The sequence below is a fragment of the Myotis nattereri genome (genome assembly GCF_964212035.1).
Source record: "Myotis nattereri genome assembly, chromosome: 10".
In the NCBI taxonomy this organism is placed as follows: domain Eukaryota; kingdom Metazoa; phylum Chordata; class Mammalia; order Chiroptera; family Vespertilionidae; genus Myotis; species Myotis nattereri.
The window spans coordinates 24,784,040-24,807,671 of NC_138085.1; the positions used below are offsets into that span (position 1 = coordinate 24,784,040).

At 43.8% G+C, this 23,632-nt stretch overlaps 1 protein-coding gene and 1 pseudogene across 4 annotated transcripts; one reads left to right on the forward strand and one right to left on the reverse strand.

Annotated features, from left to right (window-relative positions):
- Positions 1-532: 532 nt before the first annotated feature.
- Positions 533-20,636, reverse strand: ZNF892 (zinc finger protein 892). 3 transcript variants are annotated; one of them, XR_013996524.1, is made up of 5 exons: positions 20,027-20,318; positions 19,213-19,301; positions 12,578-12,683; positions 11,953-12,039; positions 533-1,020 (listed from the first exon to the last, which is right to left on the reverse strand). XR_013996524.1 is itself a non-coding variant. In XM_081101318.1 (4 exons), the coding sequence occupies exon 4, from the start codon at positions 9,549-9,551 to the stop codon at positions 8,607-8,609; it is 945 nt and encodes a 314-aa protein (XP_080957444.1). In that variant the 5' UTR covers positions 9,552-9,874; positions 11,953-12,039; positions 19,213-19,301; positions 20,027-20,343; the 3' UTR covers positions 7,711-8,606. The 3 variants fall into 3 exon arrangements, 1 of the variants encoding a protein (XP_080957444.1); XR_013996523.1 differs by lacking the exon at positions 12,578-12,683 and having other exon boundaries at positions 20,027-20,636; XM_081101318.1 differs by lacking the exons at positions 533-1,020; positions 12,578-12,683 and adding an exon at positions 7,711-9,874 and having other exon boundaries at positions 20,027-20,343.
- LOC308526399 (ribosome biogenesis regulatory protein homolog) lies at positions 10,421-14,625 on the forward strand (annotated as a pseudogene). The gene is made up of 2 exons: positions 10,421-10,451; positions 13,556-14,625. The product of its transcript is annotated as a ribosome biogenesis regulatory protein homolog (transcript).
- Positions 20,637-23,632: the final 2,996 nt, after the last annotated feature.

Genomic DNA, 23,632 nt, shown 5'->3' on the forward strand with positions numbered 1-23,632 from the left:
AATTTTTAGAGAAAGTGGAAGGGATGGAGAAAGAGAGAGAGAAAGAGAAAGAGAGAGACATCTTTGTGAGAGAGACACATGGCCCGGGCGGCGTCCCTGCCTTCCGAAGTCCCCAGAGGTTCACCTCTTCTTCCTGAACCCCTGAACCCCTGAAGCCTCAGGCCGCCCCGCCTGGTCCAAAGAAGCAGGAGCCCCTCGTCCAGACAGCAGCCCCGCTGCCTCAGGCTGCCCCCCAGCCCAGCTTGGAGACGCCACCCAGCCCCCGCCGCGGAGCAGGTCCTCCCACAGCCTGCCCTCTGAGCCCTCGGCGCAGCCGCAGGTGAGACCCAACGCCGTCCCCGCGGTCAGCCTGGAATCACCATCGAAGAGGACCCGTTTGAAGACCTGTCAGTCTGCTGGCTGTGTCACAGGCCCAGCCGCCCGTGCACCCGCCCCTGCCCTCACCCCGGGCCCCAAGGGGGTGGTCCCACTGCCTCCTGCAACACTGAGTAACATCAGCATTTAAAAAAAAAATAGATGATTTACCTTTGTTAATTATAATACAGTATCACATTTATTGAAAAATTTCAGTATATTTCATGTATTCGCTCAAAAATACCCTGAAATAACCTGTTGGATTATCTGACTTTTTCAGATCTCAATCCATTCTGACTGCATGATATTGTTCTATGGCTATTTTTAAAAATTGTCTTTAAGTTATTTAAGTTCCTAATTCACAAATGACCAATGATAAAACATAAGGTGACATAGCAAAGTCTTAATTGACCTTTAAATAAAGGTATTCTGCTGTTTTAAAAGAAATCCCATGTATCTGGACAACATACCTGCTTTATGTCCAAGTGCTGTTAGAAATTTAATTGGAAAATAAAGTTCATTTTGACAGCATGTGGCTACTTGTTTCATCTCATAGGCCCTGTTTAGATGGACTGAAATCAGTGTTAGAACTTCCTCCGAGTTTGAAAAGCATTCTAGGAAATTCTTTCTTTAAAGGTCTTCTGTATGTTAAATGAAAGTCTCAACCTGCAAAGCAAAGAATTAAGGCAATTATTCAAGTAATTCCACCAGAAACATGTCATTTAGTAATGAACAAGGAAAAGTGAACCTAACTTATTTATGGTCCAAGTCACTAATCATGTGTATAGGCCAGACCAAATATAATTATTGGATATGAAAAAGTGATATAATACCATTTCATCAGATGTAAAATAATTAATCCAATAAAAAAATTTTAGTAGATCTAAACTCAAAGCTTAGCAAACAAATTAAAACCATCTTTATCTTAAAGATGTGTCTCAAGTTTTAGTTCATTCAAATCCAATTGTTTAGCACTAAAAAAATATCAGCAAAAGGAATTATAGTCACTGAGTGGGATGTGAAATAGAAACATCCAAATGTAGTTACCCAGCACCCAGTAAAATTGCTGATATGATTTCCTACACTAAGTAAACAGACTTACATGTTAACATTAAACAATTCAGCCCTCTAGGAAAACTATGAATATAAATAAAGCTTTCTAAATATTTAGGTGTTTTTTTTAGCCTTATAGTTTATATCTCCAGTTTTAATCTTTTACTGCAAAAAGTTTGAAGTGTTCTTAAGAATTTGCTGTTTTTTTGTAAATGGAAACTAAATATCTAAGAGGTGATTGAAATGTCAAGAGTTGAATGAAAGGTATATATTAGCTTTAATGTTGACTATGTTAAATCAGGTTAATTTTTCTCCATGTTATTGCTCATTATATAGTTCTGAGACATGTATGTACTTTTTTGGAAAATGTATTTCATTATTGACAAAAATTAATGTTATATGAACAGTATGGCAACTATTTTCAAATGGATGATAATTGTACTCTTATTCATCTACCTCTTTTTTTTTTAAAATATATTTTATTTTTTACAGAGAAGAAGGGAGGAGAGCCAGAAACATTGATGAGAGAGATTGATCAGCTGCCTCCTGCACGCCCCCCAGTGGGGATGTGCCCGCAACCAAGGTACATGCTCTTGACCGGAATCGAACCTGGGACCCTTCAGTCCACAGGCCGACGCTCTATCCACTGAGCCAACCCGGTTTGGCTCATCTAGCTCTTGTACCTATTTCATTTGCTTTGTCTCATGCTTTTGTGCACTATGTGGGAAAAGCACTACAGAGATTATGTTATTAGATTAAATAAGTTTTTAAAATATCACTGTGAAACATGCAGCATTGTGCCAACTGCAAAATGGGTAAATAGCTATTATTTAAAATACTGCCAAATGAATTGTTTGCAGTGTGTTCAAAAAGTACTTATAAAGGAACTTTACCTTGGAATTTGTGCAGAATGCCATGATAATCAATGAGAAGGGGCTGACTTTCAGTAAAATATGGCTCTATATAAATGACTTTTACCTTCCATAATAGATTAACCAACAGATGACCCCTTCACATAGTTTAATGGTATATTTTCTCTACATAATGTAAATTATCAGATTACTAAAGGTTAAGGTAAAGATAGATGATTACCATAAAAAAATGAACCACTGACACAATGAAAACAGATTTTAACCCTATAATGTGCAAGGAAAAATTGCTACAGATAAAACAGGGGTTTTAAAGAAAATAAACATATTTTGAACAGCAATAAAAAAGATACTTTTTTAAAAACCTAACTTTAAAATTTGTTTCAAGAATAGGAAATCTGAATACCTCTAAAATCAAGCAAAACTCACATCACACAATAACCCAGTTTACCAGGTGACTGCAACTAAAGTATTCAAGGAACATAAACTTTTCCAGGATGAGGAAATCACTAAATTGGGTAAATCCCAGGAATGCAAGTATTCTTTAACATTAGGAAATCCTTGAAGGGAGAATAAAGGGTAAAAGGTAAAGGGGGCCAAATATATGGTGACAGAAAATGATTTGAGTGTGGATGGTGGGCACACAATGCAATACACAGGTCACGATAGAAATGTATACTTGAAACCTACATGATCTTATTAATCAGTTACCCCAATAAATTTAATTTAAAAAAAAGAAATAACTAGAAAATCCTTGATGCAATTTACTATATTAACAGGTTAAAGAAAACCATATGATCTTCTCAAAAAATGCAGATTTAACTAGTATTTAAGAAAAATTATTTTTCAAAAGATAAAAAGAAACATTACATTATATTTGTAGTCATTTTTATTGGGCTATATCAGCAGAAAGCATACATGATGGACAGGACACATAAAGGACTCTATAAACAATACATAATAGTTATTTAGCACCTGATGCCTTACAAATCACTTTGTATCTATTATCTAATCTAGCCACTCTCAAGAAGTATCATATTTTAAAACATAAATGAAGAAACCCATTTTTAAAAAGTGTGATGTCCCAAATCTGTTATTTTCATTTTTTATTATGTTGATTCTCTGATGTCCTGTGTTATATGTCAAATTAAAAATGACAGATATCGCCCTAACCAGTTTGGCTCAGTGGATAGAGCGTCGGCCTGCAAACTGAAGGGTCCCAGGCTCAATTCCGGTCAAGGGCATGTACCTTGGTTGTGAGCACATCCCCAGTAGGGAGTGTGCAGGAGACAGCTGATCAATGTTTCTCTCTCATCAATGTTTCTAACTCTGTATCCTTCTCCCTCTCCCTTCCTCTCTGTAAAAAATCAATAAAAATATATATATATTTTAAAAAGTTTAAAAAAATGACAGATGTCTAACTATAGATAATACATATTTTTAAAAAAACAAAATTCAGAATTCAGTTCTCCAGTGGTTCCCACATGCTCTTGGAACAGAGACAAATAAAAATGTTTAATTCCATAGTTTATATTCTTAGTCATATCTATCTTTCCTTCTCAAACTTGTAATCTACAATTAAACACTGGCTGCCCTGGCCCATGTAGCTGTTGGTTGGAGTGTCGTCCAGTGGATTGAAAGATTGTGGGTTCAATTCCCAGTCAGGGAACAAACCTAGGTTGCAGGTCTGATCTGAAGTCAGGGCATGTACCGAAGGCAACCAAGCAGTGACCTCTCTCACATCGATGTTTCTTTTAATCTTCCTTCCCCTCTCTCTAAAATCAGTAAGCATATCCTGGGGTGAGGATTAAAAAAATAACACTGGTATCCTTGCTGGTTTGGCTCAGTGGATAGCCCATTGGCCCATGGACTGAAGGGTCCCAGGTTCAATTCCAGTCAAGGGCACATACCTCGTTGTAGGCATGTGGGAAGCAACCAATTAATATATCTCTCTCATATTAATGTTTCTTTCCCCGTCTCTCCCCTTCCCTTCCACTCCCTCTAAAAAAATTTTATTAGAAAAATGTCAAGTGAGATTAAAAATAATAAAATAAAATAAATAACACTGGTGTTTTTCCCCACTTAAAACCTATAGTTTCTTCAAAGCTGGATGAAGCTTGAAGCCTGGTGGTTTCTATCTACCAACTTCGCAGCTTCTCTCTGGGGAACAAGTGAGCATCCTCTTGGTAGTCAATCCTGACTGGTTACAAACAACCTAGGTACACCACAAGCTCTGGCACAACTTGACATATCACTTCCGTGTCAAAAGAAAGGACATCATGGGAAAAGGGAGGAGTACTCTCCCCTCTTCCTCTAAGTACGTATAGCTAAAACCCTGGACACCATATATAAAACAGTGTAAGATGTTCTGAGGATACAAGCTACTGGGGCCAGGGACCTGAAGAATGACAGCACGGAGTCCCTTGAGTTTTCCTCTTGCCCCATCAGGAAGCTGGCAACCCAGAAATGCCACAGATTCAGACCAAAAAAGGTCCAAGAAAAGTCTTCTCTTTTCACCCAAAGGACTAAGAAAGGAGTAGACTCACAAGACAAAATTTTTAGACAATAACCACCCTCCTCTGGCCAAAGATCATGGGAGAAAACTTCAGCACTATCCACACCAACAAAGGCAAAGTGGGATGCCTACACTTCCACCCTCACCAGGCTGTAACCCCCACCCTGGAGTAGAGTCAAAGAAGCTCAAGTGAGGAGAGAGGATAAAAAAATAAAAAAACACCAAAAAACCCCTCTCTCATCCCACTCCAGCATATCAATGGAAACCATGTGGGGAGACCAGGCTTCTAACCCTACCCAGAGAGCAGACATCTCCCCTTCTTTACTGGTTTGGACAGTGGAGGGTCAGGACTCTCAGCAAGTCATGAGGTCACTCCCCACCCAACCCTACCTCATGGTGTCAGTAGAGGCTGTGTGGGGAGCAGTAATGAGACACTTCTGCCCCTCCCAGCTACGTGCTATCAGTAGAGCCTTAGTGGGGAGCTGTAACTCCTACTCCTGCCCGAACAGAGGCCAATGATGAACCTGGACTTCCAACACCAACTAGAGGCCAAGTAGAAGCCAGTCCAAATAGAAGATTTAAACAGTATAGTCTTCTAACATAATGTCCCAAAATGTACGGATTTCAACTGAAAATCACTCATCTCGAATGAGAAGACAATCCACAGAGGCCAGCACTAAGATGATCCAGATGTTAGAATGACCTGTTAGATTAAAACAGCTACCATAGAAGTATCCCAGTAAGCAATTACACACACGCCTGACACAAATTTAAAAACAAAGTCTCGGCAAAGAAACAGAACAGAGAATCAAATGGGACTGAAAAATACAATAACAAAAGCCAGTGATGGGCTCACGAGCAGAATGGAAGGCACAGAGGAAAGAATCCGTGAACTTGGAGATAGAACAATAAAAAACACCCAACCAGAACAAGAAAAAAATTGCTATGTACTGACTTGGGTTCCCCCTTCCCCTACTGTGACTGTATTTAGAGATGGGGCTTTTAGAAAGTAATTAAGATTTTAAAAGTTTATAACTGTGAGGTTCCAATCTGAGAGGGTTGGTGTCCTCTAAGAAAAGAGAGCTCAATCTCTCCTTTCTCTACACATATGCACGGAGGAAGGGCTGTGAGGGCACAGTAGGAGGGTGGCTGCGTGCAAGCGAGAAACACACCAAAACCAAATCGGCTGGTACCTTGCTCTCAAAGACTTCCATCCTCCAGAACTGTGAGAAATACATGTCTGTTATTTGAGACCCCCAGTCTGTGGTATGACAGCCCAACAAGACCAAGGCAGATTTGGGCGCTGCTATACCAAATACCTAAACATGTGGAAGTAGCTTTGTTAACTGGGTAGCGGGTGGAGGCTGGGAGGGTTTTAAGGTTCATGCTAGAATACAGACATCAAAGGCCATTCTGATGAGCTCTCAGACAGAAATGGAAACAGGAAGAAAGGCGATTCTCATTGTAAAGTGGCAGCAGCCTTGGCTGAACTGTGTTCCACTGTTTTGTGGAAGAGAGAACTTGGGAGCAATGAAACTGGGTATTCAGCAGAGATTGTAGGCAAAGCATTAAAGGTGCAGCTTGCGTCCACCTCACTGTTTATAGTAAAATGTGAGAGGAGAGGGATGGATTGAAGAAACAATTGTTAAGCAAAAAGGAAAAGAACGTGGAGATTTGGAAAATTCTGTCTATCCACATTGCAAAATGAGAAAGCTTGTTCAGCTATGGCTGAAGGGCCATTTGATAAAGAGATCATGGGTGTGACTCACGGGTTTAATCAGCCATCTCAGCAGAAGCCAGGAATAGAGATGGGATTAAACCATCAGAAACACCGCCAATTGGTACTAAAGGGGACAGAAAACACTAGACAAGATGAAGGCAGGCTTTCAGACTTCTTAGATCCTACAGGACCAGACAGCAGAGCTGCAAATGTGCCCAATACTACAAGGAAAGGGGAGCATGACTGAATAGATTCAGAGACCATCAGGCTCCCTCTTCAGTTCCAACAGATGGGGAGGACCCTGAAGTGTCAACAGGCCACATGGCCTAACACTGAAGCTTTGGGGGGTAGGACTGCCCAGACCAGTCTCAGTGGCAGGACTGCTGAAGCAGAGGATTGTGAAGGTGGAATCCCTGCTTTAGTGAATCTGGAAGGTAAGGCATCAAGATCTGATGGAATTCCCCACTGGGTTTTGAACTTGCTTGGGACCTATTTACTCCTTCCTTCCTTCCTTCCTTCCTTCCTTCCTTCCTTCCTTCCTTCCTCCCTTCCTCCCTCCCTCCCTCCCTCCCTCCCTCCCTCCCTCCCTCCCTTCCTTCCTCTCCTTTTAGAGTGGATCATCTGTCCTGTGCCTGTCCCACCATTGGTCTGGTTTCACAAGTTCACAGCAGAGAGGAATCTGCCTTGAGTCTGAAATGTACCTTGAGTCTAACCCATACCTGCTTTACGTGATCTGTAGGTGAAACTGTGATGCTAGCATAAGTTAGAGTTGATGCTAGCATAAGTTCAGACTTTGAGAGTTGTTGGGATGAAATGAATGTATTTTGCATGTGAGAAGAATGTGAATTTGGGGGGCCAGGGGCAAATGCTATGAATTGTGTCCCTCCCAAATTCATATGCTGAATGCTACTTCCAAATGTGACAGTATTTGGAGAAAGGACTTTTTAGAGGTAATTAAGGTTAAATGAGGTCATAAGGTTGGGGTCCTAATCTGATAGCACTGGTGGCCTTTAAAGCTAAGGAAGAGAGATCTTGCCGCTCTTTCCACGGGCATACATCAAGGAAAGGCCATGCGAGGATACAGCAGGCAAGAAAGCCAGGAAGAGATCCAGGACCAGAGACCGAAGCCAACACCTTGATCTTGGACTTGCATCCTCCATAATTCTGAGGAATAAATTTCTGTTGTTTGAACCACCCAGTCTATGGCATGTTATTTTAATGACAGCCTGAGCAGATTAAGATAAACATATAGTGAAAAACAATGAATAGAGTCTCAGGAACCTGTGATATTATAAGCAATGACCTAACATTTGTTTCAGCATCCTGGAAGGAGAGAAGGTTTGGGAGGTGGAGGCTGAAAATGTATTCAAAGAAATGATAGCTGAAAATTCCCCCAATTTAGCAAAAGACATAAACCTATAGATTCAAGCTTAGCAAACAGGATAAATTCAAAGAAATCTACACAAAGATATATCTTAGTCAAATTCAAAAATTAAAAACACAGCACTCAAAACGTTTCTAATAATAACCTTCAAAGTTTCAATTAAAAAATATATATATCATGTCATCTTCTTCTACCCAAAAATAAAATGGTGAAAGGCAAGTATTTCAAAGTCTTTTCAAATTTTCACAACCTAATATTCAGTGTCAGTTCAGGCCTACAACTAAATTTTACTATGGTATGAAAAAGTCTAAAGTACAAACTACATACAATGAAGGTAAATCTTCATAAATAAGCACATTATCAAGTAACTCAGCTTAAAACACAGAAAACATCAAAGGCGCCTCTGTACTCCCCCTTTCTAGGCTACAGGTCTGACCCTGGCAATTAACATGATTTTCAGTAGATGTCTCAATAAGCAAGGTCTAAAAGACACAAAGTGCAAAAGTGAACTGCCAGGCCAGTGTGCTGTGGATTCAGGGGAAGCTGCCCTCATGGGAACTTTGTGACTGGCTACCTCACAGGCCTCACTTTTCCCTGGATGTGCGTAATCATCTGAGTAGTTATCTCAATCAACAATTGTCCCCTCAAGAATTGTTGATTGAGGTAACTACTCAGATGATTAGTCACACCCAGGAAAAAAATTTACAGTCTTTAACCATTATGAATTCTATTTTGCTGGCCAAAGGCTGAATGCTCACTAAAGACTTTTCCATATTCTTTGGTTTCCCCTCCAGCATGAGTTTTCTGATGTTGAGAAAGGGATGAACTCTGGCTGAAGGCTTTTCCACATTCCTTACACTTATAAGGTTTTTCTCCAGTGTGAGTTTTCTGGTGCTTTGTGAGAGATGAGCTCTGGCTGAAGGCTTTCCCACAATCATTACACTTGTAAGGTTTCTCTCCAGTGTGTGTTCTTTGATGACGGATGAGGGCTGAACGGTCACTGAAGGCTTTGGCACAATCACTGCATTTATAGGGTTTCTCCCCTGTGTGAGTTCTCTGGTGTTGAGTCAGGGCTGAACAGTAGCCAAAGGCTTTCCCACATTCATTACACTCATAAGGCCTCTCCCCAGTATGAGTTCTCTGGTGCTGGATGAGGCCTGAACGATCACTGAAAGCTTTCCCACATTCGTTACACTTGTAGGGTTTCTCTCCAGTGTGAATGACCTGATGCTGGGTAAGAAATGTGCTTTGGCTGAAGGCCTTCCCACATTCATTACACTCATAAGGTTTCTCTCCGGTGTGGATTCGCTGATGTTGAGTGAGATATGAGCTCTGATTAAAGGCCTTCCCACATTCATTGCATTCATAGGGTTTCTCTCCAGTGTGAATTATGTGATGGCGAATAAGGGCTGATCGGTGACTAAAGGCTTTCCCACATTCGTGACATCTGTAGGGCTTTTCTCCGGTATGAATTCTCTGGTGGAGAGTAAGGTGTATGCTCTGGCTAAAGGCTTTGCCACACTCATTACACTCATAGGGCTTTTCTCCTGTGTGAATTCTCTGATGCAAAACAAAAGCTGAGTAATAACTAAAGGCTTTCTCACACTCATTACACTTCCAGGGTTTTTTCCCTGCACAAATTCTCTTATGCCTCATTAGATCTGAATTTTGTTTTAGGTTCTTTTTCAATGAATCACAATTACGTAGTCTTTCTCCTTGCTGTTGAACAAGTAATGACCTCCGGCCAAAATTTCTTCCAAATTCATCACACTGGTAACTTCTCTCCCCAGATTTCTTCTGAGTGACAACTTCTTGTATTAAATGTTTCCCCTGGTTTTCCTGCTGACTCTCTAGAGAATCCTCACATCCACTGTCACCTTCCTTTGGAAATCTTTCAATTAACACTCCAGGGGCTGACTCTTCTTCAGAAACATCCTGCTCTCGAGTTAGCTCCTTGCCTTCTGGTCTTATCTCCCAGTCTAACAGAAACAAAAATGAACATGTATCATTTACTAAACTGAGAGTAAGGTAATTACTGTGGTGGGAACAGTAAAACAAACAAAAAATGCTACAGGGAACACATGAACTTAAAAGCTCTCAAAACAGCCTTGCAATCTTAAGAGAACATGAGAAAAGAAAGATGACTGGGCAAAGAAGTACAGCTGCATACAGGGAGAGGGTGAGTAGGCCTTCAGAATTCCTCTGTCCAGTGGCTAGGAAATGAGAAAAACTAATGGAACAAGACTAAGCAGAGGCATAAAAAACAGTCTGGGGAAACAGGTCTGGGATCAGAGAAATATAGTTTCCCAGAGACTGCCCACTGCCAGCACCACACCATGGCATTATCACGTCACACCTTTAGAATGGCTATCATTAGCTGATCTCCTTCTGCCAATCTTTTCCCATTCCAAAATATCCCACTCAACGCTAACAGACTAACCTTCCAAAACTACCACTCTCACACAAAAATCTGTTAGTTCTACTGTCTTGAGATAAGACACATATTCTAGGAACTAGCATTCAAAATGGTCAAGATCTACAAATTCGCCCTGGCCAGTGTGGCTCAGTTGGTTGAGTGTTATCCCATGCACCAAGAGGTCACCAGTTCAATTCCCAGTGGGGGTCTAGCCAGTTTTGCTCAGTGGATAGAGTGTTGGCCTTCAGAATGAAGGGTCCCAGTAGGGCACATACATGCCTGGGTTGTGGGCTCAGTCCCCAGTAGGGGCTGTGCAGGAGGCAGCCAATTGATGTTTCTCTTTCACATCCATGTTTCTCTCCCCTTCCCTTTATCTCTCTCTAATATCAATAAAAACACACTTTAAAAAAATATCTACAAATTCAAATCATCACAAAGCTTAGTAATTCAGAAGCAACTGGTCATTCTCTGACTGCCCTATACCCCACAAACTGCAAAGAGTAAAATAAAACTAAGTTGGTTTTGTTTTTTTTTAAATGAATAGCATGTAGAGAGGGGAAGGTCAAATCCCCATGTACTAAGATTGGTCCCCAACCTGTCAGGATTGCTACCCCCAAATGCTAGCCTTTTTAGTAAGAGTTTGGAGGGGAAGCTTCACTGCTAAAAATGTTTAAACATTTCCAGGCTTAAATGGTCTTTAATATCCATTCCAACCATGATGGTATATACAATAAGTCAATATGACCAAATGTTCTCAACTACACATCCTAATTAGGGAAGTGCCTGAGATTTTAAAGGACAAATAGATAGATACAGGTTACAGCCAAATGGACTTCCAGCTAAGAGGATAATTAACTTATTACAGGTCACAGAGCTTGAGTAGCTGAAATTTTGGCTTGGACCCGGGAAGGTTGGGTCCAAAGTCTGAACTCATAACCACATGCTATGCTACCTCTGCTTAAATAGAAGAAGTCAAGGGGAAATTCAGAGATCAATTTATAGCCATTGCTGTTAGACAAAGAGTTACACTACCCTCAGCGGTAAAATAACATACATGAAAAGCCTGGTTTAGAGCCTTGCACGCATGCAAATTATGAACATACATTAAAATGCTACTTTCATTTCACTTTATTGGAGAGAGGGGGTATTGGTTTAAAAGAGTAGAAAGTACTTTCTAAAATATAAAATTATGAATTTATAACAGACTAGAGGCCCAAGTGCACAAAATTTGTGCACTCAGGGGGCATGGGGTGGGGGGTATGGGCACCTCAGCCCAGCCTGTGTCCTTTTGCAATCCAGGAGCCCATAGGGGATGTCCGACTGACAGTTTAAGCCCACTCCCCACTTCTGGCTGAGCAGTGCTCCCCCTGTGGGAGCACACTGACCATTCAGGGAAGCCCCTGTGTTGAGCGTCTGCCCCTGAGTGGTCAGTGCACGTCATGGCAACCGGTCGTTCCGCAATTTGGTTGATTTGCATATTAGCCTTTTATTATATAGGATCATCATCCACAGAGGGTAAAGTGTGGCACAGGAGAAAGGGACTTCAACTTTTCTATGGTCTAGCAAAATCTGAAAGGCTCCTTCACAAGCATTTCAATGGCCATGAGGGTTTTAAGTTCTCTGTTTCCAACGCACACTCACCTGGACTAGTGGTTTTTGAGGCTTCTCTCTCCAGCTTCTCCCCAGACTCCAACTGAGAGATTACATCAGGCTTGGAAATTGGAAGCCCTGTTCACGGAAAGAAAAAGAAGTCTGGTGAAAAGCCCAGGATTAGCTCTTTGGTCATTAGGAAAGACCCTATATGAGAGGTGGGTTCTGGATTTCTCCCTCACCAGTGCTCAGGAGACAGGAAGGTTGATACGGGGTCTATTTGAGTTCAGAACAATTAAGTCCCTATTTCTACCTCTCCCTATTAAAATAATAAGCACCCACTTCTTAAGAGGTATTTTCACTAGAACTCCATCTTAATGTCTTTGATCAGATAATAGAAAAGAAGGCTATTACTAATTCAATAAAAAGAAGTCCATTTCTAACCCTAGGGGTTAACAATATCCAGAAACAAAAAGCAGAAATTACATGTCTCAGGCCTTTTAGAAATTAAGACTCTTTTAACCATGTGTATGCCATAAGCGTCTATAGATACAAGTGGCGGACCTTTTTAAATTAAATTCAAAATATCATGGCAGTTAACTAGTTAATCTAAGAACCTCTGAGTTCCTTGGAACTGAGGAAGCAAAGCTCACAGGGACCGAGGAGCTATCCTTACCCAGCAAGACCAGATTCCTATGCTTCTCAGGCACATCTCCCTGCGGAGGGTTCAGCTGTCCCCACTGGGCGAGAGCCTCAGCCATATCCCTGATCATGAGCGACTCCTGAAAAACCAAATACATCCATGCTCACCAAAGGACCACCTTCCAGAGGTCTCTGGGAAGGACTCAAAGTGACAGACAGAAGAAGGAAGACATGAAGGATGGGAAGGCTAGACAAAATGACCTCTAACATCCCTTCCAACACTAAGATTCTCTGGTGTATAACAGTCCCCCCTTATTTGTGAGGAACATGTTCTAAGATCCACAGCAGATGCCTGAAACTGCAGACAGTACTGAACCCTATATGCAGTATGTTTTTTCTTATACGTACATACCTTTCCACTTAAAAGAAGCACTATGACTTGTCTTTGACATATCTCAATTGCCAGCATCATAGAGGCCTGATGGGTCTGACTCCCTCCTGTCATCTGCCCTCAACTCCACCATACACTGCTCCTTCTGCAGTCTCTGGGCTGTGTGTGGCCGCCTTTCCACAATGCTCTCCCCTTGCGCATACTTCAGCTCTCCAAATCCCACTCACGTTTCAGATCTCAGCTCAGGTGTTACCCTCAGGCAAGCCTTCCCGGACTCTCTGGGTTGTAGCACCATGTTCCTTCCCTTCTCTTAGATCATGCACACATTGAGGAGACTTTCTGATCAATCTCTCTCTGTCTCATTCACCATTAAGCACCTGGAGAGCAGAGGCCAGCTCTGTTTTCCCTCACTGAAGCAGCCCTGGTATCTGGCACACTGTATTGGTCAGACAGTTGAAGGAAGGAAGGAACACTTGAACAAGAATCAGTAGAAACAACGTTTTAAATGGGGTGTTCTATAAAAGTGTGTGTGGGAACAGAGGTGGGGAGGGGAACAGAAGTGTATCAAACAGGATCAGTCTTCCAGAGCTAGTGAGCCAAACTGGAGCCATTGAGGTACAGAGCGTGGAGAGCTTCTGGCAAAGGCCGAGCAGGATGAAGCCAAGAAGATGCAGCGCATCATGGTGCACCAGGAGCTGGAGCTGGAGTTCCACCTGGGTAACCTGCTGACCTCTGACTGGAAGCCCTTCATGGGCCTGCAGTGCAGGGACCCATACCTGGAGGCTGAACTGTGGGCCTTGGTGAGCAAACTGTAGGCCTTGGTGAGGGACAACATGCAGCTGCTCAGCAACCATGGAGCTCAAGGAGGAGGCACTGGTGGTGTGGCTGCCGGAGCCCACCACTTGCCTGCCGCACAAGAAGTTGGTGCCCTGGCCATGCAGCTTATAAGCTGGCAGCAGTTCACACGCCTCAAGGGCATTTGACCCAAGAAGAAAACCACTCTGGTGTGGGGTGAGGTGAGTGGCCATGGTGGCACCGCTGGGGCTACCAGCACGCCCGCGACAACACCAAGGAATGGCTGATCAAGGTGTCCAGCAATGCTGACCCCTTGGAGGATCTGTTCACCAAGTAGATTCAGGCTAAGAAGAAACAGGTGGCCAAGAATGAGCGGAACCGGCTGCATAATTTAGCCCACGTGCACAGGCCGATATGCACCCTACCAGACACCAGAGTAAGGAGGAGCAGGGCCATGCCTTGTAAGTGGCCAAGGTCTCCACTGCTTCTCTGGGGCACTTCCAGGTGCACCTCCCAAAGAGAAAGTGCCCCAAGGATCTGGCAAGAAGAGGAAGTTTCAAGCCCTTTCAAGGACTTTGCAGGGGAGGAAAAAAGCCAGTTGGAGATGCTGTGAGTCATGAACAGCAAAAAGCCTCAGTTGGACGTGATGAGGGCCACCTATAAGCAGATGAAAGAGGAGGACCAGAAGGAAGTGGCCAAGAGGAGGAAAATGAGCCAAATGAGCAAGAGAAAGGCGGGGCAGGGTCCTGGAGGCAAAAGGAAGGGGGGTCCACCCACCCAGAGGGATTGGAGGGGAAGAGCCAAGGAGGCTTGGGAGGCAAGATGAATTCTGGGCTACCTGGCTTGGGTGCAAGAGGAAAGGAGGGAAACACCGAGGAGGAAAGAGGAGGAAATAAAGTTCACTCTCCAACCTGCCTGCCTATACTAGTAAACCAAGAACTATTCTAAATGTTAAGGTCTAAGTCAGGGGTCCTCAAACTTTTTAAACAAGTGACCAGTTCACTGTCCCTCAGACCTTTGGAGGGCCGGACTATAGTTTAAAAAAAAACTATGAACAAATTCCTATGCATACTGCACATATCTTATTTTGAAGTAAAAAAACAAAACGGGAACAAATACAATATTTGTATTTGCATGTGGCCCGTGGGCCGTAGTTTGAGGACCCCTGGTCTAAGTCCTGTAGGGGGATGCAGAAGAAGGTGGCCACTGCCTTCATTGAGCTTGAGGTTGAAGCGATAGGACTGCCCTTCCCTCAAGATAGTATGTAAGGGATTAAAAATGGAGGCAGAGTAGGAGAATGCTGCATGGACATGCTCCCAGGAACAAGCTGGAAATACAACTGAAATACGGAAAGGCTTCCTAAATAATCAATGGAAAACTCAACAGAAGAGAACCCTGATATCTAAGAACCAAAGGTGGAGACCAGATAGAGACTGGGAGGAGGGGCGGAGGCATGAAAGGGCTGGCCAGGCACCCACAGACAGCAAGTGAAGTCCCGAAGAGATATCTCAGCTGTGGGGGAGGCCAAGAGACATGAAAACATGCTCAAAGTCATTAATCATCCGAGAGATGCAAATCAAAACGACAATGAGGTATCAACTCACACCTGTCAGAATGGCTATCATCAACAAACGACAATTGCTGGCGAGGATGCAGAGAAAAAGGAACCCTCGTGCACTGCTGGTGGGAGTGCAGACTGGTGCAGCCACTGTGGAAAACAGTATGGAGTTTTCTCAAAAAAATAAAAATGGAACTCCCATTTGACCCAGTGATCCCACTTCTAGAAATATATCCCAAGAAATCAGAAACACCAATCAGAAAGGATATATGCACCCCTATGTTCATAGCAGCACAATTTACAATAGCTAAGATTTGGAAACAGCCCAAGTGCCCATCAGCAGATGAGTGGATTAGAAAACTGTGGTACATCTACCCAATGGAATACTACGGTGCTATAAAAAAGAAGGAACTCTTACCATTTGCAACAGCATGGATGGACTGGAGAGCATCATGCTAAGTGAAATAAGCCAGTCAGAGAAAGATAAATATCACAAGACCTCAATCATTTGTGAAATATAATGAACAACATAAACTGATGAACAAAAATAGAGCCAGAGGGGGAAAAATATTCTAGAATATAATAGAAGCAATCCTGTTATTTTCAGATTTTTAATATTTCTTACAACGTTTGTGATATCATACTATGTTAGCAGTTTTGGTAATATTATTATACTTAAAATCCTTTTATTCTTGAAAATTAATGTTTACTGCATGTAATATTATATGTAAAATTATTTTTCTTGAACAATTGGTGTTTATTGCATGTAACATTATCATATTTAAAACGTTTTTCTTGAGATATTGTTTACTGCATGTAACATTATTATATTTAAGATCATTTTTCTTGAAATATTAAGGTTTACTGCATGTAACATTATTATATTTAAAAGTTTTTCTTGAAATAAAATAAATTGGGGGGGAAAAGATTGTATGTAAGCATTGGACTTTACAAATTAATGTTTTTCCAACAACTAAGTCTTTGGATGGAGGTTTAAAGCAGTGGTTGCCAACCGGTGGTCCGCGGACCACTAGTGGTCTGTGAGGTCCAAAAGGTTGGTCACCTCTGATTTAAAGGATGTATTTGAGGACATAAGAATTAGGAAAAGGCCCTGGCCAGTTTTATTTAGTGGTTAGAGTATCAGCCTGCAGGCTAAAGGGTCACAGGTTCTATTCCCAGTCCACTCTCTCTAGAAATCAATGGAAAAAATGTCCTCGGGTGAGGATTAAAAAAAAAAAAAAAAAAAAGAAGAAGAATTAGAGAAAGAAATTTGGTTGAAACTGGGAAACAGCCTTTTTGTCTTTTTTTAAATTTTGAGTGTGATGTGAAGGAGAGCTGTTGATATTTCAGAGACTTAAAATAGATTGATTTCAGCGTTATTTTTATAACAATCTTGTGTGTTTATCAATAAAGAAATACACAAAAATTACCTTTTGTGGGGGCACACAGAAAGGTTACATTCTCAGAATTGGCCTTAAAAGTAATTGTTGTGAAGTTATTTAATAAAAGTGTGTCTGTATCTTTAAAAAAAAAAAAGTGTGTCAAACACTGCAAACATTGCAGGAATGTAGCCTAACCTTGATCTAGATGTTAGGCACAAAGTTTAGACTGTCTGCTAAAACGTGGGGCAAGGGAGCAGGGTGGATAATGCTCCTTTGAATGTGTAGCTGAGTCTGCTTACTGCTGCTAAGTGAAATGTCTAATCATTTTTCTAATTCTGTAAAAAAATTTCTATACAAATTCAACTTAAATGAGACACATTAAAATAGATCAGTCCCTGGGGGATGCTAGCAAATGAACCAGTCTTATCCCTTTTTGAAACACCACTGTTGTCATAGCTCCCTGAACGTATGTATGAATATAAAGATTAACTGTTTATATTCAGTATTGTAAAGTGTATGACATAGCTCTTCAAGAACAACTGATCAAACAATTCACATAATGAAATACATTTAAAGAACTACCTACTTTGAAAATCCCCTGCCCAAAATAATTTAATTCATTATTCTAATACTTGAAGTCTGAAATCACTACTCTTTTATTTTAGTTGATGGTCCCTTAAGGCCAAACACTTCAGGAGTGATCAACACAAGCAAAACATAGTTGACCCTTGAACAACAGGGAGATTAGGAGTGCTGATATCCCACCCTGCACAGCTGAAAATTCACATATAACTTTTGACTTCCCCCAAGATTTAACTACTAATAGCCTATCCTTACCAATAACATAAAGTCGATTAACACATTTTTGTATATTACACATATTGTATACTGTATTTTTAAGTAAGCTAAAGAAAACTTTATTAAGGAAATCACTAGGAAAATATATTTATAGTATATACTAGAGGCCCGGTGCACAAGATTCATGCGCTGGGGGGTGGGAGGGCCTCAGCCCGGCTTGCACCTTCTCGCAGTCTGGGACCCCTCGGGGGATGTCTGCCTGCCAGCTTAGGCCCAATCCCTAAGCCCCCTAAGCTGGCAGGCAGACATCCCTCTTGCAGTCCGGGACCCCTCGCTCCTTACTGCCCGCCTGCAGCAGAGACAGGAGAGTCTCCTATCACCGTCGCTGGGCTAGCCAGCCGTCTGGCTGAGCAGTGCTCCCCCTGTGGGAGCGCACTGACCACCAGGGAGCAGCTCCTGCATTGAACATCTGCCTCCTGGTGGTCAGTGCGCATCATAGCGACCAGTCGTTCTGCCCTTCCATCGATTTGCATATTATGCTTTTATATAGGATTGAAAAAAACTGGCATATAATTGGACCTGTGCAGTTCAAACCGTGTTGTTCAAGGGACAACTGTAATTTATAGTCTTCTTTCTTCACAAACAATACTCACAATAACAAACTGGCAGTTCCTTTCAGACGTCAGTTCCCTGAGAAAACCTCAGTAATCAAATTCATTTATGGAGCTACTGCTCAGTGTGCATGTGCTGGTGCTGGGGGCATGGGCAGGCTAAGCAGACACTGTCCAGCAGATGCTACCGACTTTCTCTCCAGCCTTCCTTTCCTCTGAAGGAAATCTACAAATTCACACATCAGAACCAGTACTGGTGTTTTTTCCCAGAGTTTCACACGAACCTTCTGCACCTGTGTGCTACGAGGCCAGGGCTGAGGCTAAAAAGTGGTTCCAGAGCCTTTACCCCGGGTCTGCCTTTCTTGGTGTCTGAGGCCAGCCCCTAGAGAAGCATTTTGACCAATCTTCTCTCTCCAATCGGCCGTGGCACGTTTCATCCTGTGGGCTTTGGGAATAAGACCCAGTGTAGGTTTTCCTGTGGTCTGGCTACAACATACCCCAGCTTCCCTCACCACACTCCTGCTCACTCCACAGAGATACACACACACCCCTTAAAGGCCTCCAACTCTCTCATCACTTGGAGACTTTTCTTTGCCAAAGCTGGTCTCTCTTGGAACATGCCTATATTTTACCCTCCAACTCCATACTCTCTCTTGTTTTTGAAAGTGCAGCTTTTGATCCCAGTCTTCCCCCCCCCCCCAAGATTCTAGAGGATGGCAAACCTCTTCCAGGTTCTATTATGACTTGTCCCTGCCAGTCATTTCTGCATTTAAAAATATGTATGTCTATTTCTTCTTGCTATTGAATTATTTTCCTTATCTACATCTTACCTCCTCGTTAACTTCATGAGATAGGAGCAAGTGGCTTTTATTACTTTGCCTTCCACCATGAGGCCAACTACATTACTGCAGAGCCACTAAGTGTGCATTAAGCACTAAGTGGGGAGGGGAGAAGTAATGCCAGGAGGGAAAGTTCTGTACAGTGAGGAGCATGGGTCATGAAGTTCATCTCTCCTCAGTTTATCAGGGTAAACACAGTGGTCAAGGACTCAGAGCTGAGCAATTCCCTAACAATGGAAGAAACCATGTCCATGATCTGAGAACAGAAGGGGAAAAAGAAGTAATCTAGACCCACCTGGGCTGCAGGGGTCCGCAGCACAGTGAGCACGCCCCTTTCTTCTGGGTTCCCAGCATGGAGAAGGTCTGAGTCCTCAGAAAGTGACCCTGGAGGTGGAGAAAGGAGCCAGGATGATTACTCTTGCCTTGCAGTGAACTCGCTAAAACTGCCACACACATCTACTTGTCACCTAAAAGAATCACCCAGGGAACCAAGGGATAATCCCACAACATCTCTGAATCAAGACGGCCATGACCATGGATGGCTGCCTCAGGCTCCTCCTATCCTCCGCTTCCTTAAACTTCAACAGAACTCCTCTAGACACATAAGTTGAACACATATTTCTGTCATCTGCTGAGCGACAGTCAAAATAATAATCAAAGAATCTGTGTCAATCCCTGTCTCCCTTAAGGATTCACTCCGGCTCTATTCCAGGCTCACTGGAGGGAGGAAGACTAAATTCTTTTTGAACACTGGTTTTTCGGATACAATACTTGCTTTCGCAGTAAAGCGATGGGTCTTGAAGGGAAATATCAAGGATTCTAGACAAATCTTGTGACTTCTCAAATCCTCACTTTCCCCATCTGCCAAAAGGGTCGTATCTCCTTCCCAACAAGAGTCGTTATCAAAAGTCAAACAGATCTGTAGATTCGGGGGCAAGGAGGCAGGCGCACCCTACAGGCAAGCAGGCAGTGCAGGTAGCGGCTCTCCCTCCGGAAGGGGCTCTCCCAGAGAAGTCGGATGCTGCCCATTCGAGCCGGCCCCAGCCAGAGGGCAGCCTTTCCCCTTTCATCTCTACAGCAGGCACCGCGTATTCCTCCGAAATTCTCACCTCTGCCCCCAGGCTGAACGGCGACTCCCTCCCTGGGCCGTGCAGGAGGCCCCCACCGCGAGACCAGGGTCCACCGCTCTGTCCACCCAGAGGCCCGGGGAAGCGCGCGACCCTCACCGGGCCGCCGGGCGCCTACCCCGGGGCTCCCTGCGCCCTCCCTCCAGCCACTCGGGTTTAGAGGACCCGCGCTCAGCCCTCCTCCACCCGAGGCTCGATTTCACGCTAGACACGGAGGAAGCCGGGCCAGAGACAGAGGCATCTAGGAGCCAGCGGGTCCAAGACCCACCAGCCCGAAAACAAGGTCGAACTACAACTCCCAGAACCCTCTGCGCGATGTAGCACGTCACCGGACGCTGCTTCCCAGGGGCTCCCGGGCACTCCAGTCAGGCAGCCTTCCGCTGTCACGGCCTTGTATCCCGTCAACGAGTGCAGGCCCCGGGAGTGCTCGGCCGCTCGGAAGTCGCCTTCCAGGCACAAGAAAGGTTACCCCTTCTTCTAGGCCGTCTCTGGGCTCTGGCCCCGAAAGATGCCCTCCGCCGCGCCGAACCGCACCTCGCTCGGAACCCTCACTCCCTGCAACTGGACCCCGCGGAGGGCCGCGCCCCCATCCACAGGATTCCCGCCTCGGCTGCTGAGCTCGCTCGGCGGGGCGGCGCCTGCGTCGCGTCCCCTGTACTGCCTCTCCCCGGCTTTAGGCCCCTTGTGGTGGGGACGGAGATCACCCCAAGTCACCCGGGATGTTTATTCCGGGCTGCACCTCGGAATAAGGGAAAGTAGGATCTCAGCCCCGGAAATTACCTCAACCCAGAAAAAGCTAGGTCCCCACAGGTCCCGCGGACCGCAAGGAGATGAACCTGCAGCGCCTCCAGACTCCCCAGCAGCTCTAGGAGCCGCCGGCAGGGAGTCGGTATCTCCAGGCTAGTGCATGCTCTCTTGCTTATCCTCCCACTATAAAGCAACTAATTTTCCACCCAGATCAAATCCCAAGAAAGAAAATCAAATCAGCAAGACTGTCTGTGTTTCGCTACAAGCCACAAGGTTTGTTTGGCCTCTTCATAGAGTCCGCAGTTTTAGCCAGGCCTTAGGCTTCCCAGAGTAAAGATGACATTTCTCGGCACCCCGCCTCTTGCAGGAGGATGGAGGGAAGAGCGCTTTTTACAGTGAAGAGGAAAGCGCCTGCATGCTGGCTGGAACACGGACAAGTCGTCATGAGCATGTGGACAAGGTTAACACCCTAGGAATGGCGGACCAACAAAACAAAGAAGTGCCCCTGACGGTTTGGTGCAGTGGTCGGCAAACTGCGGCTCGTCAAACTGCGGCTCGCCAGCCACATGCGGCTCTTTGGCCCCTTCAGCGTGGCTCTTCCACAAAATACTGACTCCTGCGCATGGGCCGCGAAGTTTCCATCGCACTGGACGTGCGCGCCCGCACGTGTATTTTGTGGAAGAGCCACACTCAAGGGGCCAAAGAGCCGCATGTGGCTCCTGTGCCGCGGTTTGCCGACCACGGGTTTGGTGGAACAGATCTTGTGCTTTTTAACATGAGTGAGGTGTAAACTGGTATTTTGTATAAACCCCTATTGTATTTGGTTTCTGCTGCACACATAGCCACACTGACCTCCTAACTGGCCTCTAGGTTGTCTGCTTTTGGCCCAATTGGCTAGGCCTGGAGGAGAGGGGACGTATGGAGAATATGACCCTGTTGACTCAAAGAACCGCGAAAGGGAGTTCCCACCCCTTCCATCAGCAGAAATGGGCAATTTCTTAAAAAAAAGCGGGGGGGGGGGTACTAGTATGTAATGTCCCACCAGTTGACATGTCGGAATACCAGGAAATATCCTAATTTTTACTAACCACAGAAATCCCCCCCTTTTTTTTTTTTTTTTTTTTTTTTTTTTTACCAAATCAATGGTCAGTTCTCTATCCTCTCAATTTTTAACAGTAGTTGATAAAACTGGTTATTCCCTCCTTGTCTGGTCACTCCTTAGTCTCCTTAAGTCAGTGGTTCGCAACCTTAGCTGCACATTAGAATCAACTGGGAATCTTTTTAAAATCCTGGTTTCTGGGCCTCATCCTCCGGAAATTCTGTTTCTTTGTTACTAATGTTGTGGCCCCACCCCATAACAAAGAAACAGAATTTCCGGAGGATGAGGCCCAGAAATCAGGATTTTAAAAAGATTCCCAGGTGATTCTAATGTGCAGCCAAGGTTGAGAACCACTGCCTTAAGTAGTTCCTTCTCTTCCCAGTCTCCAAACCAGTGTTTCTCAAATTGTCTGTTGCATGATCAGAATCACCTGGATGGCTCCTTGAACACTGGGCCTGAGGATTTGCATTTCTAAGAAGTACCCAAGTGATACTGAACGTGCTCATTTGGGAACCAACTAAATGTTGGAATGTCCAAGGGCTCAGTGATAGTAGGGGAAACCTATACCATCCAAATATGGTCAACTGCCAATTTATATGTTCAGCCATTATTCACATTCCAGGTAGAAAGAAGGGAAGGACAAGAACAAGTGGGAATTTTTAGCTGTCCCTCAGTCTTTTAAGGTGCTGTGGGGTCCCTGTTTAGAGTGCACTGTGTGGTCAAGGCCACTCTGAGCCTGGGACTCATAATCAGGCTGTTCAGGACTCTGAGCCTGGGAATCCTAATTAAACTGTGAAGACGTGCCTTTGCCAAATGGTAACACCAAAATACTGATGTTACCATTTGTCAAAGCACCACTTTTGTTTCAGCATGCATATAAGCTGCTATTGACCAGCCTACTGTGGCTGCTTTTGTATGGAATAAAGGATGTCCCATTTGCCTGCTTGCACATGCATGTTCTGATTCCTGTCACCCAGGAGGGTTAAGTCCTTAGCTGAGGAGCTTGCACCTGACAGGTGCCTTGCTGGAAGTCATGTCCAACAAATTCCAAATATATCAATACTAGTGGCTGGTGCACGAATTCCTGCACATTGAAAGGAAATTAGTTAGAAGAAATATTTTAATATCGCCCTTTCTCTATAACAGAAGTGTCAACTAAATTCTTGATCGACATGACAGAATGAAACATACACATGCGATTGGCGCCAGCGAGAACTTTATATGTATTGCACATGTGCAAGTCAACTTAGCCTTTTATATATATAGAATGAACTTGCTTAATTAGACCTGCTTTCTGATTTAACTCAACTTTTTCCAGCCCAATGAAGCACCCCAACTTCTTTTTCAGGTAATTGTCAGCAACATAGCAGTAAATATCAACATGAAGCACATTATTACTGTAGATCACACAGGGAGAACAAAGGGTAAAATATTTAACTGCAGCAGTGTTTGACTATATTCTGCACAGTGAGAAAACCTCAAGTCATTTTCAAGGTCCACCATTTCTTTTTAGTTGGGCCAAGTTTCTAAGCTTTCTAAATCTCTGTTTTCCGGCTTATGAAAAGAAAATAGGATTCCACTGAGTCTCCTATCTACCTACTCCAGGACTTCTGTGAGGATCAAATGAGATGAGGCAGGGGAAAATGCTTCACAGACATTTGGTTACAGTGTGAAATGTTTCCACCTGGCTATAAAGCAAGTTGTGTTCCTGGGCTGAAGAAACTCCAAGGAGGCTAGTCGCT

Coding starts and splice junctions, on each gene's coding strand:
- ZNF892 (XM_081101318.1), bottom strand. CDS start 9,551: ATGAGGCATAAGAGAATTTGTGCAGGGAAAAAACCCTGGAAGTGTAAT.